This window comes from Bidens hawaiensis, unplaced genomic scaffold (genome assembly GCF_021521415.1).
Source record: "Bidens hawaiensis isolate Kalapana, Puna unplaced genomic scaffold, B.hawaiensis_p1.1 tig00023612_1, whole genome shotgun sequence".
NCBI classification, from domain to species: domain Eukaryota; kingdom Viridiplantae; phylum Streptophyta; class Magnoliopsida; order Asterales; family Asteraceae; genus Bidens; species Bidens hawaiensis.
The window spans coordinates 277,141-299,970 of record NW_027493699.1 but is presented as its reverse complement, the minus strand read 5'-3'; the positions used below and the strand labels follow the sequence as shown (position 1 = coordinate 299,970).

The 22,830-nt window shown below is 32.9% G+C and overlaps 1 protein-coding gene across 1 annotated transcript; it reads right to left on the bottom strand.

The window, feature by feature from the left end:
• Window positions 1-10,179: 10,179 nt before the first annotated feature.
• Window positions 10,180-22,356, bottom strand: LOC143567729 (histone-lysine N-methyltransferase ASHR1-like). The gene is made up of 15 exons (XM_077054069.1): window positions 22,242-22,356; window positions 21,765-21,910; window positions 20,950-21,084; window positions 20,755-20,809; window positions 19,995-20,113; window positions 19,823-19,911; window positions 19,663-19,744; window positions 12,336-12,440; window positions 12,157-12,247; window positions 11,946-12,065; window positions 11,739-11,845; window positions 11,576-11,645; window positions 11,427-11,490; window positions 11,077-11,316; window positions 10,180-10,458 (listed from the first exon to the last, which is right to left on the bottom strand). The coding sequence occupies exons 1-14, from the start codon at window positions 22,342-22,344 to the stop codon at window positions 11,151-11,153; spliced, it is 1,452 nt and encodes a 483-aa protein (XP_076910184.1). The 5' UTR covers window positions 22,345-22,356; the 3' UTR covers window positions 10,180-10,458; window positions 11,077-11,150.
• Window positions 22,357-22,830: the final 474 nt, after the last annotated feature.

Here is a 22,830-nt window from a genome sequence, read left to right as displayed (position 1 = left end):
CTGTTTAAAAGATTTTATGTTGAACTTATGATTGTTAAAAGCAAAACAATGTGTTTACGCATGATTATGTTTTTGTCTCGTTTATGTTTTCGCAACCTATGTTAATGAAATTCTCTGGTTAAGAACTATGCCTCATGAGTTAATCCAACGACAAAACTACTTAGATTCAAGCATTTAATATGAATATTCAATGTTTAGGTTAAGTAGATAGGTTGTGTTTGCTTTGATTTCTTTATTTCTCTCTTTAGTCTTTATGTTACAGTTTTTAAATTTCGTCCTATCATTTTAATTTACTTGATTAATTTGTCAATTATTTTTTTTTATTTTTTTCGAGCTGTGAACTTTTATAGATAACGCCAAACAACAAATCGATAAGAACAGTCAACACACCAGATCTGCAATTATCCTTCAAATCACGATGAAACGATACAATTTTGGTACCATTGAACTCGTATTCCCAGCGCCAACGAACCCCAATCAACCCAAACATCCAAATATCGCGTTTAAATGGTGTATTTGATTCATATATATTACGGTTGTTTAGGCTATAGATTAAACTATCAAATGCTAACGAATTTTCACAAGAATCATCACGTTTGATTCATTTTTACCATACTCATATAGATCTAAGATTACTAAACGAATTCGAGCCTAAATGAACAAGTTTCCGTTATAAACGTACGTTAAACGAGTCGGTTTACGCACGCGATCTAATTTTGATATCGGCTTTGGCTCGTTAGGATGCTCTAACACTATCAAGCTCGGGTTGTCACCTTCGGATCTTGGTTCGGGATAAAGGAAAGTGTTTGTGTGTGTTTTTGAAGGTGTAGGCTATGGTGTAGAGATGGATAAAAATGAAAAGGATTATGGTTTAAGAGGTATTTATACTCCCTTAAGCCCATGGACCTAAGACCCATTATCATTCCTTATTCCATCTTTTAATGTCCAAGTCCACCCTCTTATAGTTTATTTATCTAAACGGATACACGACACGTTAATAACAAACGAAATTTCCTTTATTAATATTATCGAAAGTATGATGTTACAACAATGATGAATATATATTACACAATAACCTGAAACGTAAAACACAATGATGAATACACATAACACAATGACCTGAAATGTAAGACACAATGGTGAATACATATAATACAATGACATGAAACGTAAAACACAATAGAACTACATATTACACAATGACTTGAAACGTAATACACAATAAACATAATACTATTTTTCTCAAATTAAAAGAATGCCACATATCAATTCCGAACAAAAGACGATGAACGTATTACCGAATGACTATAACGAAATGTTAAGTAGAAAGACAAGTGTTGACCACAAAGACACAGTGAAGAACAATAAGACACAATGATGTAATCTTTGTTATATTTTTTATCTTTATAACATGAGTATCAATTGAAAAACACAATGACCAAAATATATAACACAATACATAGGAAACCCCAATTAAATAAACACAATTAATAACCAAATAACACAATATAAAAAACCCACTATTTTTTTATTTTTATATAAAAATATGATATTCATATTAAAGATAAAAAAAACGCTTGTTATTGTGGTGAATTTTTTTTTTAATTATCGTATGAAAAAATCATTGACGTTTTAAAATGATGTATGAATTGACACGTGTCTTGCATTTGTAGAAAGAAAGTCAATATAAGTGGGTTATTATCTTAATGTCCTTCTTAATAATTTTTATTCTTGAATTAATCTCAATCATCCAAATATAAAATTAATAAATTAGATTCTTTCTCATCATTTATTTTTGATTTATTTTATATTTTAACCTTAAACTACTACATGATTTGTATACTTACGTATTATGTTTGCATTTAGTTCTTAGGTGAGTATGTTTTTTAAAACTCAATTGTGAAAAAATCTTTCTTAAAATTAAATATCTATTTACACACGCCAACTCACCTCTTGCAAACTAAAATATTCAAAATACTTTCTTTGTATTAATGATCTCATTGATGTTTATAAAGAAGAAGAATTTGGTATCTTTACCTTTTGTAGAGGGAAGCTAGATGTCTTCACTCCCAGCATTATATTAGTGATCCCTGTTATATTTGAAGGGAAGTTGAGACAATGAAAAATAACTCTTGATTGCGAATCAAAGAGTAGACACATGGTATCAAAACCGCTATACATTTTTGTGTCCATATATGTGGTGATATCACTCTATTCCATATCTCTTGTTTAATTTACTTGTCTTATCGTAATTTTGCTTCCAAAAGAGCCCTTCAAACTTCATAGATATTGAAAAGAATATATTCAACCCTTCTCTAAATTCCTACACTTAATCCAGAAGATTCGAAAGAGTGATTAGAAACCCATGTGTTAAGCATATTTCCAAATGATTCCAAATCATAACATTTTCATTTTTGGTTTAACCATACTTCAATAATGAGTCTGGTAAGTTTGCAAGTGATTAGTTTTAGTAAGGGTTCTTATAGTTATTAGTTACTATGTATAAACTAGATAACTAAATAGCTTTTTCTTTGATACTTTTAACGAGACAAACATATTGTTATCCTTCTTTAAGATACTAGAAAATCCCAATTTGATTACTATAGTTTGAGCATATTATATTTTAGATACTTTGTAACATCTAAATTATACCTCATATTTTGAGTACATATGACATTATTAATACTTCAATTTTAAAATGGAAAATTGGATTTTTATAATCCCAACTTAACGCAGTTAACCGATAATAATCCTTACTTAAAAAAAGTTGTCACCGGTCTCAACTTTCGAACTATTTGTTTTCATTGGACCCCCGTTAAAAACACTTAACGACGTTAAGTTTTTTTTTCAGATTTCAAACTGATATTTTAGGGCTTTTGATCGGAATGAGAATACGAATCGATTGATGTAAAACTTAACTTGAAACGACGCTTTAAACAACTGGATTTTTGTTAATTAAAAGTTTAAACACCAAAATTGAAGCATCATTTAGTCGTTTGGACCACCGTTTAGAGGTAAGTTTTACATCAATCAACTCATATCCTCATTCCGATCAAAAGCCCTAAAATATCAGTTTGAAATTTGAAAAAACAAACTTAACATCGTTAAATTTTTTTTAACGGGGGTCCAATGAAAACAAATAGTGTGAAAGTTGGGACCGGTGACAGCTATTTTTAAATTGAGATTATTATCGGTTAACTGCATTAAGTTGGGATTATTATAATCCAATTTTCCATTTTAAAATTGAAGTTTTAATAATATCATATGTACTCAAAATATGAGGTATAATTTAGATGTTACAAAGTATCTAAATTATAATATGCTCAAACTATAGTAATCAAATTGGGATTTTCTAGTATCTTAAAAGAAGGATAACAATATATTTGGAGGTAAGTTTTACATCAATCAACTCATATCCTCATTTCGATCAAAAGCCCTAAAATATCAGTTTGAAATTTGAAAAAAACATAATGTCGTTAAATTTTTTTTAACGGAGGTCCAATGAAAACAAATAGTGTGAAAGTTTATGATTTATTTTCAAACTTTGAATTATTATTGGTCAACTGTATAAAGTTTGAATTATTAAAATCCAGTTTGCCTTTTAAAATTTATGATTTACTTAAAACTAAAGAGAAATTTGGTTAAACATGATGTGGGTTAGAAGATGTGGAAAGCATGCTCGTTGAAGACTAATGAGATTTCCAGAAGTAAGGAACCTTGAGGTTAACAAGCTCGCAAAGTCATAGGTGGAGTCCAAGGGGGTGGGCTCATTGTAAGGGTTCCGCTCCCTAGATAGCGAGTGACGCCCACTCCGAGCAAAAAAATGGTTTCCTAATTAAAACCTCTTAATGTTGCTTTCCGTCTAGTTGGTTGGTTGTTGCATCAGCGGGAACTGATCATTAGTAGAAACTAATCATTCAAGAACAATTACAACCAACAATTACAACATCAGTAACATGGCAATAAAGACTAACCAGGTGATTAGGAACAATCAAGTAATAAATAGATGGCATAAGTCAATCATCATTGGTAACTAAGTTACTAGTAATCATTATAACAAGTTTATACTCAACATTTCAAAACTAAAAAACATTAGTTTTTCAACAAAGCTTCACTATCCTACCTGTGTCAACAGAATTTTAAAGATTCTGTCCGTAGGCTAAATTCCTGCATACATATATAGAGAGACTAAAACCGTCAAATCTGTGAAAATTTCTCAAAATGGGTCCCTAAACTTTTGTCGAATCGTATTGCTATTAATTTCTAAGATGATACATCCAAATTATACATGACAGCAACTTTTTGACTAGCTTTTTATGGATAAAGTTATTTTGGAGCCAAGCCCACTCGGAACCTATGTGTGAACGTCGAGAGTTCCATTAACTTTGGATTCAAAAGTAATCCAAGTCATTTGAAGATGATATCTGACAAGAGCGTATCCACAAGCCATAAATAATTCGCTAGTGTGAGTACGTCACAAATCAATATTCAGGCAGCAGCGAAGCTAGGCTCTAGGTGTTGGGTTCACTCAACAACAATCTTTTTTGCATTTTCAGTAGAGACTAGAGCGTGTGGTATGAATGCACGCAATCTTTTTTGGGGATTGAAGATTAAAAACAAAATTGAACCCATATATGAAAATTTTAATAAATAAAATTTTGTAAATTAGTTTTTCATGAAATCTTTATCTAAATTTAGGAATGAATATGTGGAGCAAGGTTAGTACCATCGACAGACATACTAGGAATGAATATGTGGTGCATTGTTAGTTCCATCGAATGTTAATTTTACGGTTTTAAGTGGTTTTGGGGTTTCGCACGAACATGTATAATAGAAATTTTACCAAACTAATTTGTGTAAATGATTAGGGTTGTTAGTAAGTATTTGACTGGACGTTTGTTGGGGCATTTGGGCAACCCGTAAGAATTGGGATCGAATGTTGTGACGAGAAATCACGAAGATTTGGGTTGGTACTTAAGGGCATATGTTAAACTAGGAAGGGTCTGTAGTCCCTTCGAATCACAAAACGATTCAAGAGTTATCATTCAACTTGGATATGTCGGCCTTGGGCATGCCAAGTGGTGAATATGATGGAAAGTATTACTAACCGATCCTTTACAAAGGTTTTCAATTAATAAAGTTTCCTTAAATGAAAAGTTTTGGAAAAGAGAGAAGAAAAGGGTTGTGGCAGACTTGATGATTAAAAGTTGTAGGGTGACAAATTAATTTCTATGAAATTATAAATAGTGAAATGTGAAGGAAAATTTTATAAAGTTATTGATGATGGACTCACTAATATAAGATAACCCGTTTTATTATTTGTTTCCGAGTGAATGTAGCTATCTGACCAGGGAAGTAGGACATCCTAAAATAGTTTATTAAAGTTATTATTTTTGTTAATTAAAGTTTTAAGTTGCAAGGAAGTAAAGTAATGTTTTAAAACTTTGTATCATATATGATTCTTATTGTATGAAACCTAAAGTTTAGTGGTCAAAAAAAGGGTGATGATAATGGTAGCGGTGAGAAAAGCAATCAGTGGTTGGTTGGCCGTGACCGTTGTTAGTGATAGTGGTGGTGGGAACGGAAGGTATGTCCAAAATCCTAATAATAATAATAAGAAATTGAGTGGTGGGTAGAGAAACTTCCAGGAATTGGGTTCTACAAATCTCTAAAAAGTGAATGAGACAACTCTTCAAAAAGCGAATCCTATTTCCATACGGAAATATATATATATATATATATTATTTTAACATTTAATTCGAATTACTAACGGGTTAAAACCCATCATATTATTTCTATTTCACTTTTAGGAGAAAACACATCCATTGGTAAGAGCCATTTAAATTAGATATCATTGGCGCACGAAAATATAAATATTAAATCTTTTCGTCCTAAGGATGTATTTATATTTATGTAAGTAGTATTAACGTGTAAATAAAAACTAACGTGGAATTGTGTGAAGTGAAGAGAAAAAACCGTGTGATGTTACAATTATGTTATGTTACAACAAAATATAACCATTATGTTTATACAATCTTTTATTCTCTCTAAGATTCAATAAATGAATGCTTTAGTTTTGTTCTCATGATTAATTTGTCTTCTTCAACTTAGATCATAGGCTATGGTAACTTAAAAAGTGTATAACGCTATACCACATTAGTTTCAATCATAAATGGTCTCTAATTAGTTCACCATTTAACTATCATATGATTTAAGTAAAAAAATATGATTGGTTGATTTGACTTGATCTCATCACAGTAATAAAATTTGAGCATTAATGTGTTGGTGTTTGGCCTCTCATTTTGACACCCAACTTTCACAAGCTTGTTTTGGTGTCTCGCTCACAACTGATAGTCTTAGCGTTCTATAAAAGAAAAAAAATCCATGATAAGTGCATAACATTTATACACATTATACAAAGCCCAAATATAGTGGAATTTGAAAAAGAAAATGAAACAAAATAATCGCTTTGTGTATTACTAGGATATAGTCCGTGTAATAAACGGGTAGTTAAAAAAATACAATAAAAAAATTATATTTAATAATATGCGTAATAACATACCTTATGGATGCATAATATATAAGTAGCATATAACTAATGATAAATAAAATTTTATAATTCATAATTATCTATAAATCTTATTTAACATAACATTTAAAGTTACTTTTGTAACTTTATTAGTAATTCTATAAATGGTAATAGTATTAGTTGACATCCTAGTTGGCAATTATAGTTGAATAATATATGGAAAAGTTGTTTTATTTTAATAGTGTAGGTAGATGTATTGTATTAGACCATCGCCAATGCAATGCAATGCATTTGCCATTTAGCATGCATTTGGTGAGGTGACTCATGACATGGAAGAGAGAGACGAGATTTTGCACTTCATCAAGTGCAGAGGCAGAGAAATATATGTGAGTATCTACTAATGAAGAGAGAAATAAGAAAATAAAAGATGGATGTGATGATGTGTTTAAAAATTCTTATGATTTTTTGTTTAGCATTGGTTTGGTATTTGTTAAGAAAAAAAATGGGGGGAACTACAATATAATTTTAATAGTTGTGTGATTATCAATCAATAAGTATATAAGGACTTTTAGACTGAAATAAATTAATTGAGAAAATAATGTGTAAAATCCCACAGAAAATACTGAGACTCTTAACGAAATTTGTGTATAACGACACGTAACTTTTAATAGGTCTTAGGTCGCTAACATGACTTTTATTAGGTCGCTATTTTACATACTATATTGTATACAGCGACAACTAACTTTGAAGTTTTAAAATATTTTGAATTCAATATTCTATAAAATGACAAAGCTATACATGTGACACCACTTTTTGTTTGGTCACTAGTAAACAAAAGTATCATAACATAAAAATACATTAAAGTCCTTGTTTCAATCATTTTAGGCTATAGTAGAACAAAGTGGAAAAAAGTTGGAAGCAATAGATAAAATATAGTTTTATCATTATAAGAAATCTATAATAAGTTGCAAATCCAAAAGTTTTTATCAACTTAATTAGGTTTATCTTCCTTTAAATTTCAGTTATGATAACAAAAGAGGAAAAAAATTATCTTTAGAAAGATTTTCTTTATACCAAACTCATATACAAAGTGCATCACTATATTCTCATGTGTTAAGATCTTAAAGGTCCGATTTCAAGAAAACGCTTTAAGCCCTAGAATAGTTGGGTCGAACTTGTTTGTTAGACTAAAATTATGTTTCTTTTTAAAAAATATTTGAGTTCTGCCTTTTAGGTTTGGCATGACATGACTACCTTTTAGGTTTTGTGCTGGTTTCAATATTTAATTATGGGGTTAAAGAATTAATCAACAATAATTATTATAGCTATATTATGATACAGATTTATTTTATAGGTAATAATCATGGTTAGAGCACTAAAGATGAATCTCGTAACACGCCAAAGGTAGAGGAGGGTTAAAAGCTAATTCCACCGATCGTGCTAAAGGAAAGAAGACAATTCCATTGCTTTTTAGAAAGTGAGTCTTTGTTTCTATTTACTTTTTAGGGTAAAGTTAAAATACAAATGACAACAAAAATGCAAAAAGAGTGAGAATGAATCCAATTTGTTGATCTTAAATATGAATGACTGAGATTAATTTAATAAATAAAAATTGATGGAAAGGGCATGAAGTTAATAACTCACCTTTGTTGAATTTCTCTTTTCACATGCCAGACACATGTTAATTCTCCCATCATTCTAAAATGTCCATAACTTTTTCATACGACATTATTTTTTTTTAAAAAAAATCACAATAATAATAAGCGTTTTTTATCTTTAATATGAGAATCATATTGTTATATAAAAATAAAAACAAATTAATGGGTTTTTTAATTGTGTTTTTTTGTTGTTCATTGTGTCTTCTAGTTGAGTTTTCATATGAATTGTATTATAGATTTTGATCATTATATTTTTCAACTGGTACTCATATTAAAGACAAAAATTAAAACAATTGTGTCGTTTTGTTCGTCATTAACTTTTAGTCATTGTGTAATACGTTCATTGTATTTTATTCGGATTGACATATGACAAATTCATTTAATTTGAGAAAAATAGTATTGCGTTCATTGTATATTACGTTCAAGTCATTGTGTAATATGTTGTTTCCATTGTGTTTTACGTTTCAAGTTATTGTGCTATATACATTCACCGTTGTGTCTTACGTTGTAGGTCATTATGTTATACGTATTCACCATTGTGTCTTACGTTTTTGGTCTTTGTGTTATACGTATTCACCATTGTGTTTAACGTTTCAAGTTATTGCGTAACATGTATTAATCATTGTGTTTTATGTATTAGATAATTTGTTGTTATTTTATCATTATTTTTACATATTATTATTACACAACGGTGTTATTAGTATTTAAACAAACATAATGATGAGTTGAAAGACACAATGACGAAAAAAGACACAATGATAAGCGAAAAGACACAATGGTGTGCGAAAAGACACCATGAAGAAAAAAAGACACAATGGTGTGCGAAAAGACATAATGAAGAAAAAAAGACACAATGATAAACAAAAAGACACAATGGTGTGCGAAAAGACACAATGACAAAAAAAGACACAATGATAAGCGAAAAGACACAATGGTGTGCGAAAAGACACAATGACGAAAAAAGACACAATAATAAGCGAAAAGACACAATGGTGTGCGAAAATACACAATGACAAAAAAAACACACAGTGATAAGCGAAAAGACACAATGGTGTGCGAAAAGACACAATGACGAAAAAAACACAATGATAAGCGAAAAGACACAATGGTGTGCGAAAAGACACAATGGCGAAAAAAGACACAATGATAAGCGAAAAGACACAATGGTGTGCGAAAAGACACAATAACAAAAAAAGACACAATGATGTGCGAAAAGACACAATGATAAGCGAAAAGACACAATGGTGTGCGAAAAGACACAATGACGAAAAAAGACACAATGATAAGCAAAAAGACACAATGGTGTGCGAAAAAAACACAATGATGTGCGAAAAGACACAATGACGTAATTTTTGTTTTAAATTTTATATAACAAAAATCATACTCATATTAAAGATAAAAAAACGTTTGTTATAATGATGATTTTTTTAAAAAAATATCATTCGAAAAAGTTATAGACATTCTAAAATGATTGGGGTATTAACATGTGTCTTGCATGTGGAGAGAGAAAGTGTGTTCAATTACCTCTATACCCTTTTCCTTTTAGTCCCCACTTGACACATGTCAATTATTTATGCACTGAAAAAGAACACTTGGCTCTAATAGCTGTGTGTAAACAAATGTGTATCTATTGATAAGTGTTACTAGGGTTTTTACAAGAGGAGTTTTATACCTAGCTCGTATTTACATAATATTGCATGTATCATCTGTCTAATGACATTATGTGTGACATTTAACAAAACAAAAAAAGATTTCTCATGTCATCTCGCGCCTCCATATATCCCTTCTCACCATTATTAGTGCACCTCTCTCTTTAATGTTGATATTACTTTAAGAAAAATACTAATTATAATAATAACACCATTTGTTTTAAATTGTCTATTTTTTTAGAAAATATTGAAATTTTATTATGTAAATTTTCTTTTCAATGAATTAGAAAATTTGAAATTAAATCATGTCACTTTTGTTTTCAACCAAATAATGATGATAGTCGTTACATAGATGCATACTGAATAATCAAATATCAACTTTGATGCATACTAAATAGGACATCATAAAACATCCATTCTAATGTTAAGTTAATAACACATGCATTGATTGTTCTTAAATCATATAAAGTTTGCAACAGTTATAGCTCATCAGTTTTCATCCATGCCATTATGTTTCTCTATTTTCTCTGCAGCACGTGCATTGCATGTGGTGTTACACATCAAAATAATCATTTACACTCAACTTGAAAATGACCAAATAAACTTTCTATGCCAGTAGAGCCTACAAAGATTATAAGTACAGGTACCGTTAGGACTCTAAACGAATCGAACGCTCAGTAAACTGTTTCCTGAACCGTTCGGCAGAAAGTTCATTTATGTTTGTTTATTTAATAAACAAACACGAACATATAAACTTTTTTGTTCATTTAGTTAAACAAATGAACATGAACCCATGTTCAATCTTTCATTTATGTTCGCTTATCTTCGTTCGCTTACATTTTAAGTATGTTGGCGCTTGTTCATTTACGTTCATTTTGTTGGTGAGTTTATGTTTGTTTAAGTTTAAATATTTTAGGCTCGTTACAATTTAGTCTGCTTTATAGTTGCCCTTTGCAACTTAGTCTAGTTTTGATATTATTTAATAAAACAAATTTATGTGCATATTTGAGTTTTATTATAGTTCGCATAGTTAAGTTCTCGTTTGTTTACATTATTAAACCGTTCATTTATGAGATATTAACAAACAAAAATGAAAATGTATGCGTTCATTTTCTTTCTTAACGAACGAAGAACACCATTTTCGTTTAATTGATCGTGTTCGATCGTTGGTTCGGTTACAATTAAACGAACGAAGTCAACACAACCATGCTCCACCAAAGATGTGTACATACTGTTTTACCTGTGATACATAAGATGGTTCCACCAAACCTGATATGGACTATGTTCAAATGTTCTGCTCAAGTGTGTTGATCGTTATTGATCATCCATTGATGAGAGCTTGTAAGAAGCTTCAGCGCGTGCTTCTTCCAATTTACCAAACAGATCCTTCATGAAAGGACTAGTTGTTCCATGAGTGATACGCAATACATCAACCGCTTGTGTAAGCGATTTAATGGCTTCTTCTGTGTACCTAAGGAACCTTCATAATTTCACAAATACTTCATACATTAATACTATTAGAGCTTTTTGTGAAAAAAATAAATGATTACTATTTTATGTATCGAGTATAAAAATTAAGTGCGCACGAACCAGTTAAGCTTGCCGCAGGTATAACATTGCAGCCCTCGGAGAGGATGGATATTAGGGTACACTCCTGCAAACAGAAACCACATGATTCGTGAATTTAAATAAAATAACATATAAAATATATGTGATTGATAAACTTTTAACTCATATACTTTCATAAATTGGGATTGTCAGTCTACAATATGTCAGTGCTTTCTTCCAATCTTGCATCTCCATTAATATCTGATAAAAACAAGTGAGATATAAATATATAATCATCAAACTCAGAGCTTGCATATATTTGATATTAAAATAACATCATTTTTGTAATTATACTTTTAAGATAGTTTCCCTAGTTCGCAATAATTTGATAGACCCGGAATGGCAAAGCTTCACTTGCAGCTTCTCAACCATTAAATACATGTCAAGCGCTTCATTGGTATCTAAAATCGAATTAAGTTTTCCGAAATATAAAGTTATAAGAAACAAATAATACCAAACATTTTCATGAATAATAATTTGGATAATAATACTAGAGGATACGCGCAGATGAAAGAGCTACAGATGCCTTCTCGGACATGGTTTTTTCTTCAATAGCAATCTTTAATATTTCTTCTATGCCCCTTACAAGCCCACATCGTTGACATATAAATCCTTTACTTTCTAAAAGGTAAAAACAAATAAATAAATAAATAAATAATATAAAAAAATAATAAAAATTCAAAAGTGAAAGAATTGAGGTCATATATAATACCAGGATCACGAAGCAAAAAACCATCACATGTGTGATTCTTGCATCTATAACCTTCAAGAATTGCACTTTCTTCTATATCATCTTTCTGACCCTTAAGTTTAAACGAGGATTATATAAACACTAATGAAGATATAAAGAAAATAAAACTTAAACTAAAAACAAATAGTGTTTGGATGTACAAGTTTTATGCAACGGGGACAACTGCAAGTGAAGAAGTATTGTTCTTTTAAAGCCTTTTGTCGAGTCATTGTACTTCCTGCTGTCTCTATGTAACTGATTAATACCTACAGCACAGCACAGCACAGGCGGCGAGTTGGTAACAGGTCGGTCCAAAAGTCAAGAGAATGATGTGTTAAAATAAAAGGTTCAAATATAGACAAACACTTAACTTGAGATAAATATGACTTGCGAGTTGGAACAGATGACAAAGTAGGGATGTGCATGAAAACAGAATAGCATAACCCAACCCAAAACCAACGGTTTGGTTTAATGTTTTTCAAAAACCGAACGTAACAAAAATCTAATTTGTGAATTTGAACAGATAGCAAAGTAAGGATGTGCATGAAACCAAAACAACTGAACCCAACCCAAAACCGATTGTTTGGTTTTATGTTTTTCAAAAACCAGACTTAATTTGTGAGTTGGAATAGATAACAAAGTAAGGATGTACATGAAATCGAAATAACCGAACTCAACCCAAAACAGATGGTTTGGTTTTATGATTTTCAAAAACCAAACTTAAGAAAAGCTAACTTGCGAGTTGGAACAGATAACAAAGTAAGGATTGCATGAAAACTAAATAACTGGACCCAACCCAAAACCGACGATTTAGTTTTATGTTTCCAAAAACCGAACTTCAAGTTCGGTTTGGTTTTGCATGTACAGAAACCCGATATAACCGGACCTATAAAACCAAAATGATCGATTTTTACTGAATTTATTTATTATGATTTGTATTAATGAATATTAAGTAATTTATAAAATTTGAATAAATAGTGTAGCCTAAAATTTTGAGATCCAAATTTTTATTAAACATATAAACATTATTAGGTTTCTTATTTGATATTATAACTTATTTATGACATTTGTATTATTATTATTATTATTAAAGTTAGGACAATGATGAATGGGGTTTTAGGGTATCAAATGATAAGCATAACCGTTGTCAAACGGTTATCTGTTTTACATCTCCATAACCGTCACAACGGTTGTTGGAATAGAAGTGGTCCCTTCATCTCAATTGTGTATATATTCAAACTCATTGTAATTCTAAATCATCCAAGTTAATCGATAAGATCATTTGTTTATCCAAAAGTGTTGTGTTATTTTATTTCAATTGTTTATTTCTTCTTCCAATTAGTGGGTTGTGGTATTCAGTCTAACAAACTGGTATCAAAGCCACGATTGTTTATCAGAACCCTACACACAAATTCTCAACTAACATTCCACGATTCATCATCACGATGAAGCCTTGCCAACACTACATCATTGAACAACAGAAGATTCAACACTGCATCATTCTAAGTCATGATCAATTAATACTTCAAGAATATATCATAAGGATTGTTAGGTTTCGAAGCACACACACACACGAACAAAAATCAAAGGACAAATAAACACAAGAGATTTACGTGGTTCGGTTACAGCGTGTAACCTACGTCCACGGGGGCAACTAGGGTTTATTATTGAGTGATAATAATTTACAGATACAAGAGATCTACTTATAGGTTAGCTAATTAGGGTTTAACCCTTTGCTAATCTTGCTAAACAAGAAACCCAACAAACTGGGCTTTGGCAATTAGAGCTGGCCAGGCCCGTTTATGCCTTTTTCTCTAATTCTCAGCTATCCCATTATGGGCTCGGCTAAAGACAACATATCTCCAACAATCTCCCACTTGGTGTCTTCGGACCTCGAACTGCACCATCCATCTCTTCTGTACTTTTGTAAAAAATGAAGAATTCCCCGTATCTTCAGTTTTTCCTAGTTACCCCATTCTCCTCAACTATTCCTGGAGACCAGCTGAAGCTATGCAAAGCTTATCCAGCACCACAGACTTGGTTAACATATCTGCTGGATTCTTAGCACCTGGGATATTCTTCAAACTGATTGTTCCATCTCTAATCAATTCCCTCACAAAGTGATACTTTCTCCCATTGTGCTTCGTCTTGCTATGATAGACAGGATTCTTAGCAAGCTTCAGTGCACCCTCGTTGTCACAATACAACGAGTAATCAGGCTGATGTTTTCCTAAGTCTTCAAGAAAAGTCTTCAACCAAATTAATTCTTTGCTCACTTCTGCAACAGCCATATACTCGGCCTCTGCTATTGATAGAGCCACACTTTTCTGAAGTCTTAAAGTCCAGCTCACTGCTGTGCCTCCCACTGTAAGAACATACCCTGTAGTGCTTTTGTATGTCTCTATGCAACCTCCCAAATCTGCATCAGTATAAACTCTGAGCATAGTATCTTTACCCTTAAAACACAACCCCATTTTTTGGGTACCCTTCAAGTATCTGAGTATCCACTTGACAGCTTCCCAATGTTCTTTACCAGGATTTGACATAAATCGACTGACTACCCCAACAGCATGAGCTATATCTGGTCGAGTGCACACCATAGCATACATGAGACTCCTAACCGTTGATGCATAAGGAACCTTAGCCATCTCTGATTTTTCTTCTTCAGACTTTGGTGATTGTTGGTTGGTAAGCTTCAAGTGACTTCCTAATGGAGTATTTCTAATCTTAGTCTTCTCATCATTCATCTTGAATTTCTCTAACACTTTCCTTATGTACTTCTCCTGAGGAAGTGTTAGTGAACCAACTCTTCTGTTTCTGGTAATACTCATCCTGAGTATCTGCTTGGCTGCACCTAAATCTTTCATCTCGAATTTTTTAGACATTTGTTTCTTCAACTTGCTAATCTCATTCATGTCAGACCCTGCTATCAGCATATCATCTACATACAAAAGTAGAATGATGTAGGAATTTCCGAAATTCTTTAGATAGCAACAGTGGTCAGCTTCACAACTCTTGAAACCTATTCTCTCCATGAAGTCATCAAACTTCAAGTACCACTGTCTAGGTGCTTGTTTCAGACCATACAAGCTCTTCTTCAGTTTACAAACCCAATTTTCTATTTATAGGTTAGCTAATTAGGGTTTAACCCAATTTTCTATTTATAGGAATCTTGAATCCCAACGGTACTGAGGGCCCACGGTTGATAAGATAAGCTGCAATATTAACTGCATCAGCCCAGAACATCTTTGGGAGCCCTGCATTCAATCTCATACTTCTGGCTCTCTCACATAATGTTCTGTTCATCCTCTCTGCAACCCCATTCTGTTGCGGAGTTCCCGGAACTGTATTTATCATCTTGATCCCTCTTTCAGCACAATAATCAATAAATTCTTTGCTGATGTATTCTCCTCCGTTGTCGGACTTTAAGCACTTAACCTTCAAATCATTTTCAAGTTCAACAACAGATTTCCATTTCTTAAAAATACCAAAAACTTCAGATTTATGTTTAAGAAAGTAAACCCATACCTTGCGTGTTGAATCATCGATGAAGGTAACATAGTAGCGAGATCCTCCAATTGAAGCGACCGATGTCGGTCCATATACATCTGAGTGAACTAGCTCTAATTTATGAGCTTTTGGTGCTCTACCTGTCTTCGCAAAAGTTACCTTCTTTTTCTTGCCAAAGACGCACGGTTGACAAAACTCAGACTTAACCCTCTTCAACTTTGGAAGCTTTCCCCCGGCAACAAGCATTTTTAACCCCTTTTCACTCATGTGACCGAGTTGTTGATGCCATAACTTTGATTGACTCAGCCCACTAGTCACTACATTAACCCCTTCATCTGGTACTTCAACCATATATAAAGTACCTCTTTTCTTACCTCTAACAATCACCATACTACCTTTCACTACTTTCCATTGTCCTCTACCAAAGGTGACATCATATCCCTCCTCATCAAGCTTACCGATGGATATCAACATCTTCCTTAAACCTGGAAATGACCCGAACATCTTTCAAGGTCCAAGTGGTTCCCAATGGAGTTTTTAAGTCTATGTCTCCCATTCCTGTTATATCAAGACACTGATTATTAGCCAAACGAACTTTACCAAAGTTACCTGTTCGTAGTTTCTTCATCATCTTCGTGCTAGAGATAGCATGAAAAGATGCTGAATCCATAATCCAATCTTCAACAGGATTCTCGACACAACATATAAGCGCATCATCTGAATCATCTGATGCTAATGTGGCAGCGTTCACCTCTTTCTTTTCTTTAGGTGGGTTGGTGCATTGACTTCTGAAGTGCCCGTTTTCTTCACAATTCCAGCAAACTACGTCTTTCCTTGGTTTTGCTGATCTTGATTCTTGACTTACTTCTTCGTTTAGACTTTGATCTTCCTCTGTTTCCTCCCCTACTACTGTTTCTTCCTCTACCCTCTGTACTGAGTAACGAACTTGTCTCTCCGGTGCTTCTTCTTCTCGAATCCTCACTTAGTATCAAATCACGAACCTTACTGAACGTGAGAGCTTCGGATCCAACTGACCCGGTAACTGCAGTGATTGTTCCTGACCAGCTGTCAGGTAATGAGGATAAAAGTAGGCACGCTTGTAGTTCATCATCTAACTTGAAATTAACGGAAGACAAACGAGACAAGTGAGAATTAAACAAGTTAATATGAGCAGTAACTGAACTTCCATCTTTCATGCGCGTGTTAACTAACTCCCGTACTAGGAACACTTTATTGGCAGCAGATGGCTTCTCGTACATGTTTGACAACGCTTCCATAATCCCACGCGATGTGGTTTGTTCTAGGATGTTGTATGCAACATTCATAGATAGAGTAAGCCGGATTGTTGACATAGCCTTCTTGTCAAGTGCTGTCCAAGCTGGTGTTATCGGTGTAGGAGGAGTCCCTAGAGCCGAATCCAGATCCTTTTGTATTAGAAAATTCGTGATTTGCATCTTCCACCATCCAAAATTCTGCCCATCAAACACCAAAATTCTGGTCTTCCCGTCTTCAGCCATTACTTTTGTTTTCTGGACAGAACAGAACCAACAGCAGCAACAGTTCGGTTCTCAAACTGATCAGCAGCAGCTGCGTTCGGTGGGTCAAGGATGACTGTGGTCAACTGCAACAGATCTGGGTTGTCTTCCAGCAAAACCCTAGCAGTTGGCTAGGATCAATTTTGGGTGGGTTACGGTTGGGTTGGTGTTCTTCGATGATCAAGAGCCGAGCCTGGCTCTGATACCAGTTGTTAGGTTTCGAAGCACACACACACACGAACAGAAATCAAAGGACAAATAAACACGAGAGATTTACGTGGTTCGGTTACAGCGTGTAACCTACGTCCACGGGGGCAACTAGGGTTTATTATTGAGTGATAATAATTTACAGATACAAGAGATCTATTTATAGGTTAGCTAATTAGGGTTTAACCCTTTGCTAATCTTGCTAAACAAGAAACCTAACAAACTGGGCTTTGGCAATTAGAGCTCGTCAGGCCCGTTTATGCCTTTTTCTCTAATTCTCAGCTATCCCATTATGGGTTGGGCTGAAGACAACATATCTCCAACAAGGATAGAAGGCTTTACTAGTAATATATCTCTAATGTTAAGGGGCTAAACAATATTCAAAACTTGGATGAAAAAAAGGGTAAGAAATGGAAAAAGGTTATTCAGAATCTGGATGAAATAGAGGGTAAAAAAGAGAAAAAGAATCAGAATTAATGTTGATAAATGTAAAAAAGGATTATGAAATTTTTTTGAAATTAGAAAAAGGAAAGTGTGTGAAGAATGAGAACGGGAATTCGTTAGAAGATTATACGGAGAACATAAGTCTTGATCATGAAAGGTTTAATTGGAACAAAGCAATCATACATGCCTTAGATTTTAAGACATTTGATGATTGTATTGCCCTCATAAGATTACTTGATGATTCTGAGTTTGTCTTTGCATACAAGAAACTTTTAAGGAACAAATTTGAGATGATGATACATTGGGTCCTCAATGATCATCTCTCTTTAAATCGTTTGGTGCCACCATATAACAAACCAAATAAAAAGGTGGAACTATTAGGCCTTCATGTTGTAGTAAAAAGAGGACATGAGAGAGTGGATGGAAAAGGATTATGGATGATGGTTGCAAAAGATATGGGGTTTGACTGGAGCGATGGATATGTTATAAAAACTAATTTATGCAAGATATTTGGATGTGTTTGAGTTTGAATACAGGTGGTATATGCGTGATTTTGAAGATGGAGCAGGAAGAAATCATAAGGGAAGAAATAATGTGAGTGATTTGCAAACTGGAACTGGAAGAGAAGATTATGAGGAAGACAAAGATATTGGTGAAATGCTACATGAACCGGATGCAAATGCTGATATTGATAGAAGATTGCAAGAAGCACATGAATATGCATTATTAATGGGTAACGATTGGATTGGAGCGAAGAGGATGTTCTATAAGCGGAATGAAGAACACAAGAAACGAAAGACTGATTTCAAGGCTGCAAAAAGTGCTATAAATGAGGCTTTTCAAAGTCTGCCAAAATCAAGAATTCCCTTAAGCCTAATTATGTTTAGGGGAGTGTATTAGAAATATGGGTTTGGATCAAATACAAATAAAATTAACGTGCTAAACGTGAGAATCAAGTAGAGTAATTATATTTACAGGTAGAGTAATTATGCAATTACAACATAGAGTAATTATGTAATTATTCTATGATGCAATTACATAATTACTCTACCTGTAAATATAACTACTCTACTTGATTCTCACGTTTAGCACGTTAATTTCATTTGTACGTTAACCTTTCCCTTAGAAATAAAAACATTATTAGGTTTATTATTTGATATTATAACTTATTTATGACATTTGTAATATCATTATTAAAGTTAGGATAATGATGAATGGGGTTTTAGGGTATTAGATAACAAGCATAACCGTTGTCAAACGGTTATCTGTTTTACATCTCCATAACCGTCACAACGGTTGTTGGAATAGACATGGCCCCTTCATCTCAATTGTATATTTATTCAAACTCATTGTAATTTTAAATCATCCAAGTTAATCTATAAGATCATTTGTTTATCCAGAAGTGTTGTGTTATTTTATTTCAACTGTTTATTTCTTCTTCCAATTAGTGTGTTGTGATATTCAGTCTAACAATTTTTAATAATCAATTAATCATCAACTAACAAAAAAAATATGTAGGCACAAAGTTTCAGGCCCAAATTCATTATTTTGGGTCAATTTTTTCGGTCCAAAAATTTCAAGCCCAAATACCGATTGTAAAAACTGAAAACCAAACGGGTTTCAAAAAAACAAAAACCGAATCTTTAGTTTTTGGTTCAGTTTTGTCCAAAACCGACCCATGCACACCCCTATAACAAAGTTGACCATGATAATACAATAATATTTAATACATAAATTTACATTTACAGCATTAAATTGACGATAAAAGCTAGAAGAAGCTTAAAAAGCATACCTCACTGCCTTTTGGTATTTGTTGCATCGCACGTACTGTTGCAATTCGTCCGTCAAATACCAAGACTGAATTTGGGTAGCAACTATAATAAGAAAGACAAATATTTATAAGTCAAAGAAGCATACGCAATTGATAAGAAAGTCAAATATTGAAAAGTCACCTGTGATTAATAATGGAAATGACAGGATACAGTCCGGTTCCTAATGGTATAAGTTCACTGTCACAGATTGTGTGTGCATTGCATGCAAGCTGTAAGTGATTAAAAAATGGGTCTATGTTTAACAAAACATATGTAAATTGGATTGTAAAAGACTAGTTTTGTAACATTATACCTTGGAGAAATTTTCTGCAACATCTTTAATATTTAGATTAGGCCACTGGAGTATGATACTTACGAGATTTGCCATTTGTGCATATAATACCAACTGTGTCTCTCCAACCCCTGAGATATCTTTACAAAGAATAGTTAAATATAACAACCAAAATCATGAGCTAGGGATTTCAGATTTATTATTGATGTCAGTCTCCTACTATGCTGTTTGTAGTAACGCTGATATAACTTATTAACTTGGCATTATAATAAATTTGTTGTGCAATAATTATGGTAAAAGCTTGAGTAATCAAATCTCTATGTGTAATATCCGTTTCATTTCTATGTTCGAATCTCAGTGTGTAGCTAAATCTAATTTATTTCTCTGTTTGAATCTTTGAACGTAGTTAAATCAATCTAATTTCTCCGTTTTAATCTTTGTGTGTAATTATATCAATCTAATTTCTCTCTTTGAATCTCTTTGTGTAATTAGCTAGATTTAATTAAACACAGATATAAATAAACTAGATAGATTCAATTACACACTGAGATTCAAGCAAAAAAATTAGATAGATTCAACAACGCACATATTCTAACAAAAAAAATTAGACCGATCCAATCACACAGAGATTCAAACAGAAGAACTAGATTGACTTAATTACACATGCATATGCTAACAGAGAAATTAGATAGACACAACTACACACAGACTTCGTAAATAGATAAATCAGTTTTATTAAAATAAATCTGTCACCAAGATACACCACATATGCAAGGGATACGAGATACTAAATTCTTCACCAAGCTGTAGTTGTCCATCACGGTAGTCGGGATAACCTGACAGTAATGCCCGTGTTAGATATAGTCACTGATATATTTAGGCAATGATATTTTCTTGTAAGAATGCATTTCACAATTAATTTAGTGTAGAGCTACGCATCACTACAAGAAACCAGGAAAAAAAAAGAGGTTTTCACCTTTTCATCTTGTAACTTTTTCCTAAGGTAAAGTTTAACCATCAAACGTATAGAAGGTGTAAGAGATGTTATTCTATGTTTCTCTAGCTGGGCAAGCAGCTGGCATTCAAGTCGATGTAGCTTCCAATCAAATTTCTAAAATACTCACAAATGAAAACAATATTGAGTTAATATCTATAATATATAAAGAAAACAACCAAAAATAATCCTTATCACGGGTGTGATAAATTATACACTGACACCATATCACGTATGCATTAGTATCCACGTGCAGAATGAAAATATTTATTGGTTCAGCGAGTAAAAGTAAATAGGCAACCAAAGATTTGTGTATCTCATGGCTATATGCATGAAATTTTATATCAGAGGTATAACACACTCAGAAAACTGGCTACTTTTGTGATTTGCACTAGGGTGTCAATTGTGTCAGATTGGCGGGCTAAATTGTTCAACGGCCCAAACACGACCTACATTTTTATTCGTGTCAAAAACATCAGCCTAACCCGCACATACTTAACATTGTGTAACTAAACATGCCCGTTCAACCCGTTTGTTTGAACATGTCATATGGGTTGGCGGGTAATAATCAAGTTGTAAGCGTATTAATCAGGTTGGTTGGTTGTAAAAAATGAGTTAAACAGGTCATAAACGGGTTAGCGGGTCAATATTTTTAACTAAACAGGTGAAACAAATCAGCCCAAACACAACCTGGGTTAGATATGCCAACCCAAAACGTGATTTTTTCATGCCGTGTTTGGGTTGTGTCGGAAATTGCCACCCTTAATTTGCATATAGGTGTATGTACGCATGCATACCTGGCATTTGCTCCCGCAGTACCATACAACATGACAAGATGAGCATCTCTTTATATTACTTGACGTAAAGCACCAATCACATCTCGATTCTGTTGCACTTTTATTCGGCACAGAAACATAAGGTTCTTCACTTAATATAACTTCTCCTGCAACAATAATTGAAAGATAAATGATCAATGTGCATCTATAATCTGTAGCATGATGTCAATAGACAAAACATAAACGTGAACCAAAGCTAGAAGAAGTTCTATCAACTAAACATACAAACTATATTTTTATTAATATTAACAACAGATCAAACAAACAGATAATCAAAAGCGAAAAAGTAATGTCGTCACATGTGTGGTAACCTCCTAGACTATTTTCTTTCATCTAGATCAATACACTTAACTATAGTTTAATAAACATAATTAATCACCTAAAAGTTAAAAACAATCGATAAAATAACCGTCAACCCATCCAGTTTTAATGACTCACCTGGAGAGAAGTCTCGAGTGGTGACGAGGCAGCGACCTTTATCAGGAAGCGTAGAAACAGATAAACCATAGTCATGTGACAGTAACCTCCGCAACTCTTCCATTATCAAAACCAGAAATCTGTAATGCATCGATATAAAAACTAAATAAATAAACAATATTATATCAACTTATTCGCTATAAATTCCAAACCTAATCAGTTTTAATTACAAAATGGCTGCAATTTTAAACAAATGCTTATAGTTTGTCAATAAGTAGATAATTACTTTAATTGTCCCAAATTAACCAGACCAATAAGCTGAAGCTCTGAGGAATTAAGATAAGGAAAGAGAATATAGGGTTTGATCTCAAAAATTGAATTCAAATGAAATACAGAGACAGAGAGAGAAAGAGTTAATGGAAGAAATTAGATACCAAGCTGGAAGACGATGGAAGTGAAGCGAGGGTTTTGTTCGGACGCCAATTTAGATGGAGTGGAATGCGGGTTTTCCGACGGATAGGTTTTAGTTTTACGATATTATTCACGCAGCCGCAAATCTACGTGAATTCGTAAACATGTATTAGTAACATTTTTTTTTAGAAAATAACAT

What these genes read in the sequence shown, in the direction of transcription:
- LOC143567729 (XM_077054069.1), bottom strand. Translation starts at nt 22,344, where the DNA reads ATGGAAGAGTTGCGGAGGTTACTGTCACATGACTATGGTTTATCTGTT. An exon ending in ACTGCGGGAGCAAATGCCAG is followed by an intron (nt 21,085 to 21,764) that starts GTATGCATGCGT and finishes TGAGTATTTTAG; the next exon opens with AAATTTGATTGGAAGCTACA. An exon ending in ATTTCCATTATTAATCACAG is followed by an intron (nt 19,745 to 19,822) that starts GTGACTTTTCAA and finishes TTCTTATTATAG; the next exon opens with TTGCTACCCAAATTCAGTCT.